Here is a 16,106-nt window from a genome sequence, read left to right as displayed (position 1 = left end):
CAAACCTGGAACACGTTCTTAAAGTGGGAAGTCTCCTTTATAGAGGTTCTTTGGTAGCATCTCGTAGCCCTGCTAGCGTTAGCTAGCTTAGCTATAAGTGTTTATGAAATATTGATTAGCTAGATAGACGAGTTTGTAAAAGGAAAACTAGCACATAGCAGTATAACCTGGGCGGGTCTGTGTTTTTAACAGTGAAATTATTATTTATACAGTAGTTTATTTGGTCAGGCAAGCATTATCTTGCTAGCTAAGCTGGGCTAAGGTAATTTAGTAGCTAGTTAGCCAAGCTAGCGGAGTTAACGTTCGCTAGCTAGCGCAGGTTAGCTAGTTGGGTTCAGTAGCTCGGAGTTTTGGGTTTCTGTGTGATTTCTCAGCTTCGCAACCCCTGTAGAATGACTTCGGCTTCCACTAAAGTAAGAAGAGGGGGCTGTGAGGGTTGTGGCAGATGGTATACAGCCAAATTAACTTATATTGTGTAGGTTAGTTAGTTAATATGGTTGTTTAGTTAGTGACTGTATCTGTCTGTCTGTGTGAATTAGGTGGGTGAAATCTTCTCGGCTGCAGGCGCTGCCTTCAGTAAACTGGGGGAACTGACCATGCAGCTGCATCCTGTGGCTGATTCCTCTCCAGCTGGGTGAGAAGAAGTTCATCACCTCTGTTATAACAGTGTAACACATTGAACTAAAGCTGTTTCAGAAAACTGTGTTTAAAAAGTGCTTTGAACTGTAAAACTGCGGGTATTTAGTCTTCTTTAGGGTAGGATTTGTTATGTTTTATTTTTTTATGGAGCTTCTAAGGTTTAAAGAGTCACTAAACCATGTTGAAATGTGTTCCAGTCTTGCTTAAATTTGTATAAACATTTTCTAACCTCATTTAATCATTTTAAAACTCATTTTAAAATGTCTAGTTGTGTTCTTTAGTATGAATGAATGTCATGTGAGCCGTTTTTTGTTGAAAAAAAAGTGCTCAGGTGTTTTTTATTAAGTCCTGCTTAATTTCTGTATAACTGGTCTCTAAAGACAGGATTTCTTCTCTTGCTTATGAATATTCATACATGCATACAATATATAACTTCTGATTGGCTAACAGCACTGCAGCAGAGAAAGCGACCTGACCCACCAGACACAGTCCAAAACTCAAAGGACAAAATGTTTTCAGAGATACAGCCTTAGGTGTAAAGATATTGCACTGAGTGCTGGGTGAAGTTATCCAGCTCTACCCCCTTCTGTGAGAAAAAAATAGGAAAATAATCAATAATGATTGTTTTTTAATTTTTTATTGATATTTGAGTCATGTGCTTTACTGTCTTTTCTACACTTCTTTCCAGAGCTAAATGGACAGAGACTGAAATTGAAATGCTGCGGTCGGCTGTAAGGCGTTTTGGAGATGATTTAAACAATATCAGCTCAGTCATTAAGGAACGAACAGTGTAAGTTTTAACAGGATAACCACACTGAACACTGTCTGACCAAAAAAGGTCACACACTGTAATATATCATTGAACTGCCTTAAGCTTTGATTGTGGCACACATTCGCTGTGGCATTGTTTCAATAAGCTTCTGCAGTGTCACAAGATTTATTTAAATCCAGTGTTGCATTAATTTTTTTTACCAAGATCTTGCATTAATAGTGATAGAATCTGACCGCACAAAGCCTTCTTCAGCACATCCCAAAGATTCTCAATGGGGTTAAGGTCTGGACTCTGTGATGATCAATCCAATGATGATCTCATGCTCTCTTAACCACTCTAACAATTCCAGCCCGATGAATCCTGGCATTATCATCTTGGAATATGGTCGTGCCATCAGGGAAGAAAATAATTAATTGATGGAGTAACCTGGTCTATATTCAGTATATTCAGGTAGTCAGCAGACCTCATTCTTTCAGCACATACTGTTGCTGAACCCAGACTTGACCAACTGCTGCAACTCCAGATCATTTACCCAGGTGGTGACTTTTTTTTTGGCCAGGCAGTGTATTTAGATGACACATTTAATTAGTTGTTTTCACACTTTTACCTTAAGCATTCATTGCAATTTGAAAAAGTACACATTTTCATTTTAAAGTGAATGCCCTATTGTATATTTTTCATGTGTACATCATGCATGGAATGAATGTACCTGTAGTATTTCTTTATACCTACCTAACTTGCCAGTATCTGTTAGTTGGTAGACATCATAAACTTAGTCTTAATTCATTCAGGTCATGCCCTCTGAAGTCATGTTATAACAAAATATTCTTTTCTGTCTTTATGCACAGTGCTCAGATTAAGAGCACAGTGAAGCGGAAGCTCTATGAGGACAACCGTGTTCCCCTCTCAATAGAGCCCCCTAAAAAAACTGTAAAGAAAACTACCGTGGCGGCAACCGCGTCACCAATGGCATCAACCGTTATTTCCGTTCCAACGTCGCAGGTTGTCGTGACATCAGGCCTCCAAAGTGCTACAATCAAGAAAGCAAAAACAGCAGGTGACTAGTGTAAAAAATTCAACTGCATTGATTTCATTTTAACCGAACAGATATTGATTTGACTGTGTGCTGGGTCTCGTCAGATGTTACACTCAGCGCACTAAATGACTCAGATGTCAATAGCGACTTGGTGGCTATTGAAGGACTTGGAGAGGGTTCTACCAAAAGGCCCAACTTTGATCAGGGTAAGACTGCACAAATGTTTCACTGATTGTATGCTAAAAATGATAGAAAATTATTTCACAATATTTTGCACAGGATCAGCTTATACTGAAGTATGATTAAAATTATGATGATATTATTATGTGTGCTACTTATTTCAGCTATACTTTATCATCATATGACTATAAAAAAGAACATACACTATATGGATGAAAGTATTGGGTCACCTGCTCATTTGCTTATTTATTGTTTTTCTTCTGGGATCAATGGTATTGAAAATGAGTATGAGTAATTTCCCTTTACAGTAAACTCTAACTTTATGTTAGAGTGTAGAGCATTGCTGTAAAGTTTTGATTACATTCAGGATGTCAGGATGATCACCACCACACCTCATTCCCAACTATTTTTTGGGGTTTAAATATTCATTAAATATTTTGTTTCTTTCTTCTCCAGAGAGTCTCAGTTTGGATTCCAGTCTCATAATGAACTCTGGTGATTTGCCTCTACTTTCACGATGAACGTCATAAATGGCTTCTTGTCAGGATGGATCAATTCTGCATGTGGATGTACAGATACATATTTACTGCTCTTTTAGTGATGCTCTGATCTTGTCTGTTTCTGCAAGTTTGTACAGTTTGGGATTGTTTTCTCTGCTTGGATTCTCACAAACATGTTTCACATGTCATATTTTGCTAGTTTGGTATCGATTCCTCATGTTACTAGATAAGTCCATTCAAAGTGGAGACAAGGTCTATGCTTATTGGCTAGCTCAATTTAAGCTTATACAGAAGATACCATAGTTTTGTAGTTGTGATTTTTATCATATTTTTAAATGTTTATTTTCTCAGAGATGTGACTGTGTATGTAAATAGTGTGCACATTTACCACTTAAGCATATTACCATACTAACTGGTCATGTAATGATAATCTTTTATCATGTGAACCTTTTTGGAAAAAGTGGACCCTGATGTGTAATTTAGTATCGAATAAAGACCCATTTTTTAAATACAGTATTCTTTTATTGTCATGTTCATCTTTATATACAATGTAATATACATATTCAAATGTGAACAGCACTTCCTATCCACTAGAAATGAGACTTTAGCAGGTGCTGTATGTGATATTCAGAGGGAATGAATATGCCTTTGTTGCCTCTGTTTTATATTACACTTACATAAAAATACATTATCTTCTTTTCTTTGTGGCAACTGGAACATATTTACATCTTGAACACAAGTGGCAAGAACTACAGTCAGCCATATTGTAGAATGTTCTGTGTGCTTAAAAACATTATCTTCATTGAAGGCCTCCCAACTGACATCTCAGCCAAATTTGTAACAATCAAAAATCACTTTAAAGCTCTTCCCTTCTTTCTTCTTTTTTTACAGATTACTTATGATGGTTAAATGGGGCTGTCCTCCCATTTAAATGAGTAATAAAATAAAGAAACAAAAAAGAAATCAAATGAAACACAATATTTGGACTAAATTGTCCAAATTATTTTTGTTCTTCAACTGAAATAATGAAGTATTCCAAGTAAGTCCAGGTTACTAGAGGACACTATCACAGAAATAAATAGACTATTTCTGGCCTTAAAGTAAACCTGCCGTTCTTAAAAAAAGGAAATGGGAGATGAATTAACTGAATAATGAATTAACAGGACCAATGCGTTGGTTGAAATTAAAAAAAGAAACATACAGATCATGGGGAATTACTTCAAAACATAATCAATCCTACTCTGTGGTGTATTTCAGTCTATATTGCACATTCCTCTTGAAGACCCAACATAGGTAAGCATTGATATCAATCTTTGATAAATCGCACTAAACATACTAGAGACTGGAAGTGACAACATATGCAAGTGTCTTTGGAATTACTCAAACAAGGCGTTTCATTGTACCAGCAATAAAGCTTATGGAAGAAAAAAAAAGAAAAACAACATGACAAACTGAAAGTAAAGGCAATTACATTTTTAAAAACTGCTGAAAATGTTCCTTCTTCGCTCGTTGAGCTCATCGGAATCACAACACGATCAACATTTTTTGGACTAAAATTCCGATATAAGTGAAGTGCTGTGGGCACCGTCTGCTGTGCACATCTAGATCCACAACAGCCATACATAGAGTTCTGTTGCATGATTTCTCCAAGCATCATAACGCAAGTCTGTAATGACGTCTGCCATCAAAAATACTGTACATCTGTTAGTTTGTACATTCAATCTCCCCTACTCACACTCAAATAAACCAACAAAACAAAAACGTAAATATGATCCCATTCACGTAACAGCAATGCTGATTAACTCTGATAATGTCCAACACTGTGCAAACAAAATAAAAGACAAAAAAAGATATTCATCAAATTAAACCATGTCTGAAATAAGACATTTTACATAGAAAGGAGAATTATTATTATACATTATACTTTACACATGCAGCTTGTCTTTTTTCTTTTTCACATGGTTTGCAAGCTAAGGGTCACAAGGGTGTGGCTACATAAATGCAGCATTAAAATACATATGGCAAATGCTGGTAAATGCTTTTGGCTTTCATGTGGTGCGAAAATGCTCTGGTCACATGTTCATTTTTTAAAGTGGAATATCTAAGCAAAGTGCTAAAATCATCCTCAATTACGGTACCCATATACTGTGATCTAGAGAACAAGCTGACTCTGGTTTTCAGAGTGAAACCCACTCAGTGTCAGTCCATAAAAGGGTTCTTTTCACACTTCATGTCTTTTTTGTGAAAACAATTATCATAAAATCTTAAATCATAAGAAGAACAATTTAAAACAAGACAAAAGAAAAAACATACACCTTTTTTGTTGTTTTACATACTGAGCATACATATAAACAGCGTTGTGGCCTAAAAAGCCCACTGATCTCAGAATCCTTCAAGCTAGCTGTCTTAACACTGAGTATTTCAAATCTGGATAATTACATTTTGGAAGACCTCTTTGGATCACATCAACTGTTGCAGACATTAAGAACAGATGTTCTGCCACTGCTTAAAAAAATAAAGCAAAAAAGGCAAATAACTGAAACAAAGTCTTGTCTATTTGCACGCTTAAAATAGGCAAATACAAAAAGATATACTTTGTAAGGGCCACAGATCCTTGCCTTGGTGCAAATGAACTATTATACTATTACAAGTTTTATAATGGACAATACCGTGCCAACACTGGCACAATTAAACCTTTTCTCTTCAGCTCTCCTCTTCAAACATATATCCAGCTTTCTTCCATTTTCAAAGGTCCTTTCAGATAAGTTTCTTCAGAAGTTGTGTAGAAGAGAAAAAACCCACACTCCTCCAAAGCACCATGTAGTAATGAAGAACTGACACAGATTTCGGCACAGGGTCACTTACTGAAAGAGGGCTGAAAGCATGAGAAGCAGTGAAGACAGAGACATTGTTTTTTTTACTCTGATAGTCCATTCAACCTCAGTTCCCAGTCCAGGCCTCTAAGGATGGTCTAAGATGGTCTCGCTAAAATGAAAGATGCTGAGTGCGTAAAGCTCAATGTCGTTGGTTTAGATGCTGGGGTGGTGAGAGGTGAAAGGTGGTGGAGGGGAGAGCGAAAGAGGGCTGCTCTGAGGGCTTGAACATATGGGCATAGCTCCTGAGGAAGAGTCCACAGACTGGGAAACACTGTGAAGGGAAACAATACGAAACCTAAGTTCAGACCCAATCCCAGGGGTGTTCCATTCACCCTTTTATTCATAAATGTACAAAGAAAATATATTAAATAACATGTATGATACAAATGCAACAGATAAAGATTAGGCCTAGAAGTTATAAACTATTAATTGAACTCAATGAAAAAAGCCTTACCTGACAGTGCAGCTAGTTATATGGGCAGGATCTGCAACTCCAGCAACAAAGAGCTTCTTTGGTGGGCCATCAGATTCCACTCCACCTGAATGGCAGGTCAAAAGCAACCATAAAAAAAAATACAAGAAACATTAAGACCACCACCCATATATCTACACTCACTGCCCACTGTCAGCTTCACAGATCATATGTTTCTTTGCATACTTTATTAATCTGTGGGGTCCCGACCATTCAAAAACAGGGTGATAAGAAATGATAATCCTACCTTTTCGTTTTAAAGGTGCAACCACCGGCCATCTAACAGCTGGACTCACTGACCCCCTACCAAAAATATGCTATTAGAACAGATGTGTTGTGAACAGATACAGAAGTTCATTTATTACTAGTACAATGACATTTACCCCCGGAACCTTCTTGTTGGACTGGGTGAAGAATTAGGAGTGACACCAGAGTCCTGGGAATGGAATCCCTGAAAAAGAGACAAGGTAGAGGAAGTTATATATCAATTCCTATTTATTACTGTCAATTTATAAGTAAGATTAAAAGGAAATTAAAATAAAATAAAGAGAGCAAAATATCTAACTCACTGGTGACAGATGCTCATGCCAGTGTCCTGCAGGAGGTAAAGGGACTGCAGCTGAGGCACTAGAGAAAAAAAAGATGGGATACTGAATAAATTCGTCACATATCATGCCTGCATATTTTTTAATGTGCATTAATGTAAAATGCAATAAATTACCTTAATCTCTGCAAACTCCCTCTGAGAGTGAGTTCCATATTCTCCATCTATATAGAAAAACATTAATAAGTGCAATCAGTGTTTGTGTACTAAATGCAATTTTAAAGTTTAGACTTAAACATCACCAAAACATCACCACCAAATCAGACTAGCCATCTCTGACTAATAGCAACACTTTATTCTTACCGGACGCCTGTGCTCTGGCCTCTCATTGGGCAAGGAGAACGGGGAAAGAGGGAGGGTCTGTGACAAAAAGCCAAAACAGTGACTTTATCTTTGCAACTGACCATTGGCAACAACAGCTTACTTCAAAGCCTACGTTTCAGATAGCCACTCACCCTAGAAGGGCAGCTTGGGTTTACTGACACACTGCTCCGCCGATACCGAGCTGAGCTGTTAGAGCTGAACACGGTCATCCCATCACTGTTGAAAAGAAAGGTGAAATAAAAATTGTTACATAGTTTTTAAAACGAATTAATGCATACTCTCATACTCTCAGACAACATATGACAGTGGATCTCAATCATGGTCCCTTTTTGACATAGTTTAGTATTTCTCCTGCTTTATGAATGGTTCTTAGGGCAATATTACAGAAAAGTGACTAATTATGGGACATTTAAAGTGGTAACTTTAAAAGATTCAGCTACTGTCTGGAAAAAAAAGGTGTAATACGATCTAATACATCAAGTCGGATATGTGCCATAGGTATTCAACTGGGGAACGATCTGGCCACTGTAAAGGCTGTAATGCAATTTTAATAATAGTATAAAATACACAGAAGGTCTAAAATAAAGCCACAGCCCCCTCAAGCATTTAGATTGCGCTGTTCTCTTGATGTGCATCACACATGCACTTGCAATCCTGTGGAGACCACTTTTGTCCACAAGTTTGTAGACCAGAGCCTGTGGTGTTTACTGAACTCTTTTATGTATGTTCCTCTTTGTACGGTAATAAGGGGGTTATGTGCTTTACACCCAAATATCATACAATTTAGTATGTTGTTATAAACAGACTGTTTCGTGTTAACAGTCTGATCACGCCCTGTGTTGTCACCTACAGAATGGCTGCTCTTTGTTCTTCTTTAACTGAGTTCATTGTTGGGATACAGTTGTAAGAGTTGCAGTCAGTTCTCTTATGCCGACTTAACACCTAACGATTTTCAAACGATTTCACTGATCGTTCAGTGTAAGGTGGTTAGGACTTAAAGTTTTAATCAGTATTTTTCTCGTTCTGGCGCTCCGATAAAATCAACCGTGTTTAATATTATTGTAAGTCTAGAGACTTGGCTCACGCAAGTAGTGACGTAAACAAACAACCAATAGGAGAGCTACGGAAAGCCGCGAGACAAGAATATTTTACGAGACTGTTTACAAACGATTTGAAAAAGAACACATTTTGCAGTTGATATGCCTTATACGGTTCCTACTTTAATATGTACAGTATTTTAAACACAGGTAGCACATTGTATTTAAAGTTATTTTATTTTGCAATACTTTGTCTTATTATGCAGTGTTATTTTTATTACAAACAAGTTTAATAAATACACATTTTGCAAGAATGATGCTCTTCATTGCAATTATTCAATGCAAATGTTGAGCAGTGAAACTGATTCTTTGCTATACAAGGTTGTAGCAAAAAAGGGGGAGGGGGGAGCTTATAGGCAGAGTTGAACACAAAATGTATTCTATTAAAAAATATGAACTAACAATGTGGCAGAAGATAAACTGTTGACGGGAACAAAAGTTATAAGTATCTGATCAATCACAGTATTTATATACACATTAGCTGTAATTTAATATGTAATATGTAACGTATGTGAACTCCATCAGAAGCATAATGGGGAATTATCTCAGTAAGAATATGGTTGCAGTCTTGCAGATAGTGATCCCCAGTCTTTGCTAAATCGTTGTGACAAAATAATCTGTGTCTAGTCCTTAGTTGTGAGAGGGTGTCAGACGTTAGTGTGTTAAAAGTCTTTTCAGAGTCTTTTTAAAGTCGTGTATGGACAGCATTACCTGACATTAGTGATCATGGGGGCGCTGTTGGACCGCCGCAGAGCACCGCCTCCGCCAGCTGCGCCTGCGCACTGGTCCACCTCCATCCTCTCCATGGCTCTTCGGCGAACCCGAGTGTGGCTGGTAGAGGCGGCCGGGCAGAGCGCGCTCTAGTGCGGCTTGAGCCCCAAATCGAACGCGGCGAAAGCCTGACCAGCAGGCCGCACGCCAAACTGTTCGAGCCAATGCAAAGCCGCCCAGAAAAACGCCCCGGCGTTATATCCCGTGGTCTCGACTCTGTCGCATATTTCTGTCCTAAGTGAAAAGCTCTGAACGCGAGAATCAGTTTTAACTCTCGGTAAAACTCCCTATAGACAGACAGCGGGACGCTGGAGTGAAGTTATGGAGCAGCTCCGACAGGTTTAGTGTGAACAGCCGCCAGCACACACACACTCACAGACTGGGTCCAACTAGTTATCCCAGTCACACAAACTTTTCTTTAAACTCTTCACTTCAGCCCCACCGTCCACTTAGAGCGAGAAGAGCTGATAAATACGAGTCGCCACAGTTTGGTGAAAGCCGAGGTTAGCCAGTTAGCTACCTAGCTAGCTATTTTTCAAGTTTACCTGCTACTTTGTAAAACAGCCGGATAACGCCGTTACGCGATCCGTGGCGCAAATCCACGGGAATAAGTTGTCCGGGTGGATGCATTCTTCCCTCGGGCATCACCAGGTTCGCGTTTCAGATCATTCGTGCGAGTCGAGGTAGTCGAGAAGTTTGTCAGTCTTTCATTAATTTTGAAAATAAAAAATATTACCCGCAACCAAATAGTGATAGTCTTTCTGCCTGAATAACAGCACCTCGCTCAGGCCACAGAGGGAACTGCAGGCTGAACTGAGTGCAGTGGACACCTTTGATCTCACAGCCATGTTTCAAGACTGCATGTATGACTGAAACAAATAGAAAATCATTAAAAAGTTACTTTATTTCAGTAATTCAATTCAATGTGAAACTCATATTATATAGATGTATTACACACAGAGTGCTCTATTTTAAGCCTTTATTTATTTTATTGCTGATGATTATGGCGTACAGCCAATGAAAAAACACTTTTGGCAGTGTGCCAAGTCCTGCTGGAAAATGAAATTTGCCTCTCTTTAAAAGATGTCAACAGTGGGAAGCATGAAGTGCTGTAAGATTTTTGAAAAAACACTGCACTGACTTTGGACTTGATATAACACAATGGACCAACACCAGCAGATGGCATGGCTCTCCAAACCATTTTTAACTTAAATAGTATAAATAGTATTTTTCTAACTTCATATATTAAATAATATATAATATAATATAATATATATTATATTAAACTAAAAGTGAGCTGACTAGCATGTATGTAAATTACTTTTCTGAACAAACGATGGCCTGTTGCCTGCATGTTACCTAATAACAGTAAATAGTTCAGTAGAGTTCAGGTTTATTAAAAGTTCATTCCCACAATAAATATGAACATATATGAACATGCTCAGCAGTACATCTATGACTATTAGCTTGTAGGTTTGTGCCAAATGTTCATAAGTAATCATAAGCAATTACCTTTCTTATGCAACACAAATAGTCAAGTGAAATATTGTGGAACTATATAGCTTCTCTGTGGGGAGGACCTCTCGTTTATTATGGTCATTATTTAGTCACAGCAGTTTTGTCGGTATGTACTGGAAGAGTACTAGTAATACATATATGTCAGCACAAAGCGAGGAAAGACGAATGGTTCATCTTTGCTCATACATTACATTCTGTAAATTAGTAACATTGCTTCCTGTATTTATTGACACATTGTTCCAGGTCAGTCTAATCAACAATTTAATTACATCCTATCAGCCACAGGAAACCTGACTCATAGCTAAATGTTTTTTTTTATTTACACTTCTTATTAATGAATTGAAAGTTATAAGTATACACCAATCAACCATCTTATTAAAACAATGTTAAGGGCTAGGATTTATTTGTCAGCAAATGAACAGTCAAGTTGATGAGTTGGAAGTCTAGATGACTGAGTCAGACAATCTACTCTATTAAGAGCATCTCCAAAACAGCAGGTCTTGTGGCATGGTCCCAATATACAGTTTTAGAACATTTCAAAAGGGGTCATTGATGGTCTAGCCTGTCTGTTCTGACCCCATATAAGATTTTCATGGATTGGTCACCAGATCTGAACCCCTTTAAGAAAGACTTTGCACAATGGTCCAAAGTCTTCCAGAATCAATACAGATCTTAGGGAACAAATGGACAAAATAAGTGTTATAACATTGCAGAGGCTTATGGAAATTATGCCATGAAGAATGATTGCTGTAATCAAAGCTAAAGCTTGTCCAATCAACTATAATAATGTGTGAACTGTTTAAATCCAATTCAGTTTGACTGAGTAAACTGCCAGAATGCAATACATATATACATACACACAAAATAATAATTTAGTATCTATATAGCTTTTTAAAAATGGCTTAACGAGTTTACAGGTTTGAATGGAACGGACACATAAAAAAAGAAAATAGAAATGTTACTCTGGTCAGGGTATAATTAAGTAAATTGTTAGCACCCATTTCATACTGGTGTCTAATTTCCCCAAAGATTACGATTAATTCATACATCACAAATCACTACTAATAGAAAAAAATTAGACACCAAATTGTTTTTTGCACCCTTGTCCATTTTTTAAATATATGCTTTTTATTCACGGCATGGTATAATACAGATGGATTCATGTGATCACATATAATTCACATTATGCAACATATTAACTTGTAACCATTTTGCATGTGTAATGTATGTGAGTTTCCTGTAATCAGTATAACTGTAAATAGGGAAAGAGCTTGTTACAGCCCCCATATAGACATTGGATATGAAAATACAATTGCTCTTCTTGAACAGAATAAATATAATGCATAATATTCAAACTCAAGCATGGGCATTTGAAAACTATTTACATTCACAGAGGTAAGTTAGAAAATAAATCTCACTGATAGTAACATCATTTTGGCTTAAACCTGCATGCCAAAAATATTTAATCACTTAATCTAGTTAATCTAGTTGTTAGACTAGTGGTTAAGTGGTGGGTCAGATCTGACAGCATAGCAGACATCTATAGTAACAATTGTAATAATTATTATTATCATAATTGTTAAAATATAATTAGTTTTATTTCAGTCATTATGCCAAATGGTACTGTTTATGTATTATAATGACGACTTGTATTTTTTATTCAGCAGATAAATTCAAAGCGATATAAAGGGGTTCCACATCTGGCCAACTTCTGGTATGTGGGCCACCAGAATATGCCAGATGTGGCCCAGGTTTAAGCCAAATTAATGTTGCTATCAAGGAAAGGTTCCTAAACCTTAGATCCTAAATCTTAGATGTAAAACACTAAGAAAAACATTCATTATCACAGATGCTACATTTTGTAGAGGTACTTTGAACTATTTTTCATGGTTGCATCTTATTTACAAAACCTATTCCTTTGAACTGCCCTTTGTAAGACTATTTAGGAATGGAACTGCTTCAAAGAATTTTTTTTTTGTGTAGGCAGAACCTTTGAGGATTCTGGGTCGTTCTCATGTTTGCGCTTTGCATGACTTTCCCTGTTGTTCTCCCACTTCTCGCTCTTTCTGTCCTCCAAAAATCCTCAACAGCCATCGGGGACGTGTGGAATGACTGCCTCCCGCACATCTGCAGCACGGCATTGCTTTGTCCCCAGTCAGGAAGTAGAGCAGAGCGTTGAGCCAAGAGTTGCAGGATGCTAGGGGTCGGGTGATCTTGTAGCAGACAGAGATGGTTTGCAAGGTTTGGCACCCTGCGTTCCTCTTTTTGAGGATGAGGAACAGTGTTCGGGTGATGTGGAATGGTAGGAAACACAGCGCAAACAGGAAGGTGATGGTGAGGATGGTTTTGATGGATTTACGCCGCCTGCTTAAGTGTGGGCCAAACTGAGAGCTGGCGATGGAAACGGAAGTTCTGTATCTGTCCTCACTGGGACCTGCCTCTGTATCGCCAACATCCTGGACATACGGCTGGGTGTGCAGGGTCTGAAAGATGGTCCTGACCACCTGTGAGTAACACCAGGCAATGATGATGAAGGGAACGAAGAAGCCGAGCAGGTGGAGAACAATTCCGTACGGGACGTAGTCTGAAAATTCACTGTCTGTTGCAACATCAAAGCAGTTCTTATACGTCTCCAATCCTGATCTACTGAGCTTCTGCTTTAACCCTAAATCTGTGTCCCCAAATTCTCCATCTCCATCTTCCTTTGCTCTTGAAACAATGCCAGTTTGGGCAAAGCGGAAGATGGGGCAGGTAAGTAGGAACACCACCACCCACACCATAGCACAAATGCTCTTCACAGCACGCTTGCTCTCCAGAGCAATAGTCCTGATGGGGTGGCAGATGCCCATGTATCGGTGCACAGAGATGCAGGTGAGGAAAAAAATGCTGCAGTAGAGATTGAAGTAGAAAAGGAAGCGCACCAACCTGCACATGAAGTCCCCAAACACCCAGTTGTCATGCATAACATAGCTAGCCACCAGGAGTGGCAGGGACAGACTGTACATCAAGTCAGTAGAGGCCAGGTTGACCATGTAAATTAATGAGGCGTTCCACCGCTGGGCACCGCGGTACGAGCGTAGCAGAACAGTGGAGTTCAGGATGATGCTGAGCAGGAATGTAATCGAGTAACACAGAGGCAGCACCACGTACTTGTAGCCCTCATTGTTGCTACAGTTTAAAAGTTCTGTCAGAGTAGAAGCTGTGTGGTTGTTGGAGACGCTGGAGTTGGTGGCCACAAAAGCACTTTCCATGTCTCTGGAGGAAGCAGAGGTCTTCATTCTCAGCTGAGAAAGAACCTCATCCTAATCCTTATCCTCTTCTCATGGATTCCTGCTTGTGTTCCTTAGTTTGTTGCTCTTCCAAATCCTCAAATGTAGTGAAATCCTTAAATCTTCCCAAGTATGTATAGGCCTATGTTAACCAAAAATACAAACAAGTACAGTATTTAAGTAAATAACTCAGTGTTGGAACTGTAGCTAAGATACCACACCAATTTTAAAGTGTGTCATGCTGTAATGCGTGCTGTTATTAAGTTGCTTTATCCGGTTAAGTATCAGCTTTGTCCTGTCTGTGTTGTATTACCAAAGAAAATTCATGTTGACCAATCTTGGTATTGTGCTGATTCAGCCTTACGTGGTCTATTAACCTTTTAATCAGTAACAAGGCACTCCATTCATCTTTCCCTTTTCTCATTTTTGTATTTTTTTTTCAGCATACATACACCAGAAAGACCTTCGTATGCAGTTTTAGTATGCCAAAGGCAGTAAATTCACTTCAGTGGATTAGGTGAATGGAAAACACCCACTCAGTACTGTGTGAGTGTCTTCACACAAACCTAAGCTAAATGTTAATCGACAACACTGACAAACATTAAGCCACTATCAGAACTTTTGTATTGCGATCTTGTGTATTTCTTCTTCTTTTGGAAATATTTTGACATCTCCTGGCTGATTGGATAGCCTTTGGAATAGAATTGTCTTTGACATGCAAAAATTAATACGTGTCTTATTTATGTAACACATCTAAACACTCAATGTGGCCCTATGCTACAGAGTGTTTGTGACAAGGAGGTTGCTTCTGCAATCCAGTAGTGTGTGTTCCTGCAGGTATGTGTCTGTAAATAATTAATGTCCATTCATTGAGACAGAAATGCTGAGCGGAAACCCAATACAGTGTACAGTACAGTGTGATACCTCTGTAATAATAGAAAACAAGGAACATTATTTTTTTTGATCATTTGAAACAGCATTTAACAACATTCCCCAATAATACACAAGCTTTTGCACACTTATAAGGCTATAGCATACATATATTAACTTGAAATTACTTTAATATGTTACCTGTTAAGAAAAGTGACTATTCACCATTCAGCACAGGTCCAAAGCGTACCATCCATATTTCTGTTCTTTTCATCAAATAAAACCAATCCGAGAAGAATAGGGTAGTAGACAGCTTCCTGTGAACTTGTTCCGTTATTTTCTGATCCCCTGCTGTCTTGCCGACCAGCCTTCACTGTGCTTGGCTGAGCGTCTGAACTGCGTATGGTTGAAAGCTCATGTACAGTAGACGCTGACATGCGCTCCAGCTGTGTGTCAAGTGGAAAGCGGATCTTTGTCAGGTTACAGGTTAGAACATATTGCAGGACACAATGTAAGTTAAGGTTTAACAAGACACCCACAAATGAAGCTTTTAAATAAATGTCTTCGCTGGTATGCAAAAACCTTGCACCTTCAAAATGACATATATAGAGGAGGTGAAAAAAGCCTTCTCAATTTTTAATAGACATCAATGTGAAAATAATTTATTCCAGGTTGTTTTGGAACGTTTCTATAAACAGCCATATTTTTGAACCACCTTGACTATCAGTAACCAAATTAGAGCGTTTAAAACCAACAATCAGCAAAAGCTGGTCTTAAACTAGATTATTCAGAAGGAATTATGGTGTTTACTCTTTGAAATGCATTAAGTTGCCAGTTTATTGGGTAAACATGCCTTGTATATGCAAAGGCTGTTTTATCAGGGACACAATATTAGTTACACAGTCATACTTACCAAGTCAGTCTGGAGACCCAATAATTTGCAGTCTTTCTAATAGTTCTAGTCCAAAACACCAACTTGTAAACCAGTTAACTATTACCTAATGAATTTGAGCATGTTTGTTGGACAACAGCACAGTATCATTTTAAGTGATGTCAACAAAAAAAAAGGACGTCATTACAAGGCTCCAAGTGGCTCAGCATCAGCAGTCGAAGTGATGCTGGTCAGTGCAGCTCTGATGGCTGATGTATCAGAGCTAGGGTTCCAGTGCTTTCCTCCA

The 16,106-nt window shown here is 38.3% G+C and overlaps 3 protein-coding genes across 3 annotated transcripts; 1 reads left to right on the top strand and 2 right to left on the bottom strand.

Moving 5' to 3' along the window:
• The first annotated feature begins 37 nt into the window (after nt 1-37).
• c20h17orf49 (chromosome 20 C17orf49 homolog) lies at nt 38-3,640 on the top strand. The gene is made up of 6 exons (XM_007236212.4): nt 38-413; nt 540-634; nt 1,328-1,429; nt 2,260-2,468; nt 2,552-2,653; nt 3,084-3,640. Exons 1-6 carry the CDS (start codon nt 393-395, stop codon nt 3,146-3,148), a joined length of 594 nt encoding a protein of 197 aa, XP_007236274.2. The 5' UTR covers nt 38-392; the 3' UTR covers nt 3,149-3,640.
• LOC103026857 (P2R1A-PPP2R2A-interacting phosphatase regulator 1) lies at nt 3,628-10,060 on the bottom strand. Its single transcript, XM_007236209.4, has 9 exons — nt 9,212-10,060; nt 7,535-7,619; nt 7,383-7,439; nt 7,197-7,243; nt 7,045-7,102; nt 6,859-6,926; nt 6,723-6,778; nt 6,458-6,542; nt 3,628-6,274 (listed from the first exon to the last, which is right to left on the bottom strand). The coding sequence occupies exons 1-9, from the start codon at nt 9,304-9,306 to the stop codon at nt 6,157-6,159; spliced, it is 669 nt and encodes a 222-aa protein (XP_007236271.2). The 5' UTR covers nt 9,307-10,060; the 3' UTR covers nt 3,628-6,156.
• Nucleotides 10,061-10,553: 493 nt separating this feature from the next.
• On the bottom strand, nt 10,554-15,455 carry LOC103026363 (P2Y purinoceptor 3). The gene is made up of 2 exons (XM_007236207.4): nt 15,130-15,455; nt 10,554-14,200 (listed from the first exon to the last, which is right to left on the bottom strand). Exon 2 carries the CDS (start codon nt 14,065-14,067, stop codon nt 12,802-12,804), a length of 1,266 nt encoding a protein of 421 aa, XP_007236269.2. The 5' UTR covers nt 14,068-14,200; nt 15,130-15,455; the 3' UTR covers nt 10,554-12,801.
• Between the last annotated feature and the right edge of the window lie 651 nt (nt 15,456-16,106).

Source organism: Astyanax mexicanus, chromosome 20, assembly GCF_023375975.1.
Source record: "Astyanax mexicanus isolate ESR-SI-001 chromosome 20, AstMex3_surface, whole genome shotgun sequence".
Lineage (NCBI taxonomy): Eukaryota > Metazoa > Chordata > Actinopteri > Characiformes > Acestrorhamphidae > Astyanax > Astyanax mexicanus.
This window is presented reverse-complemented; position numbering and strand designations above follow the sequence as displayed.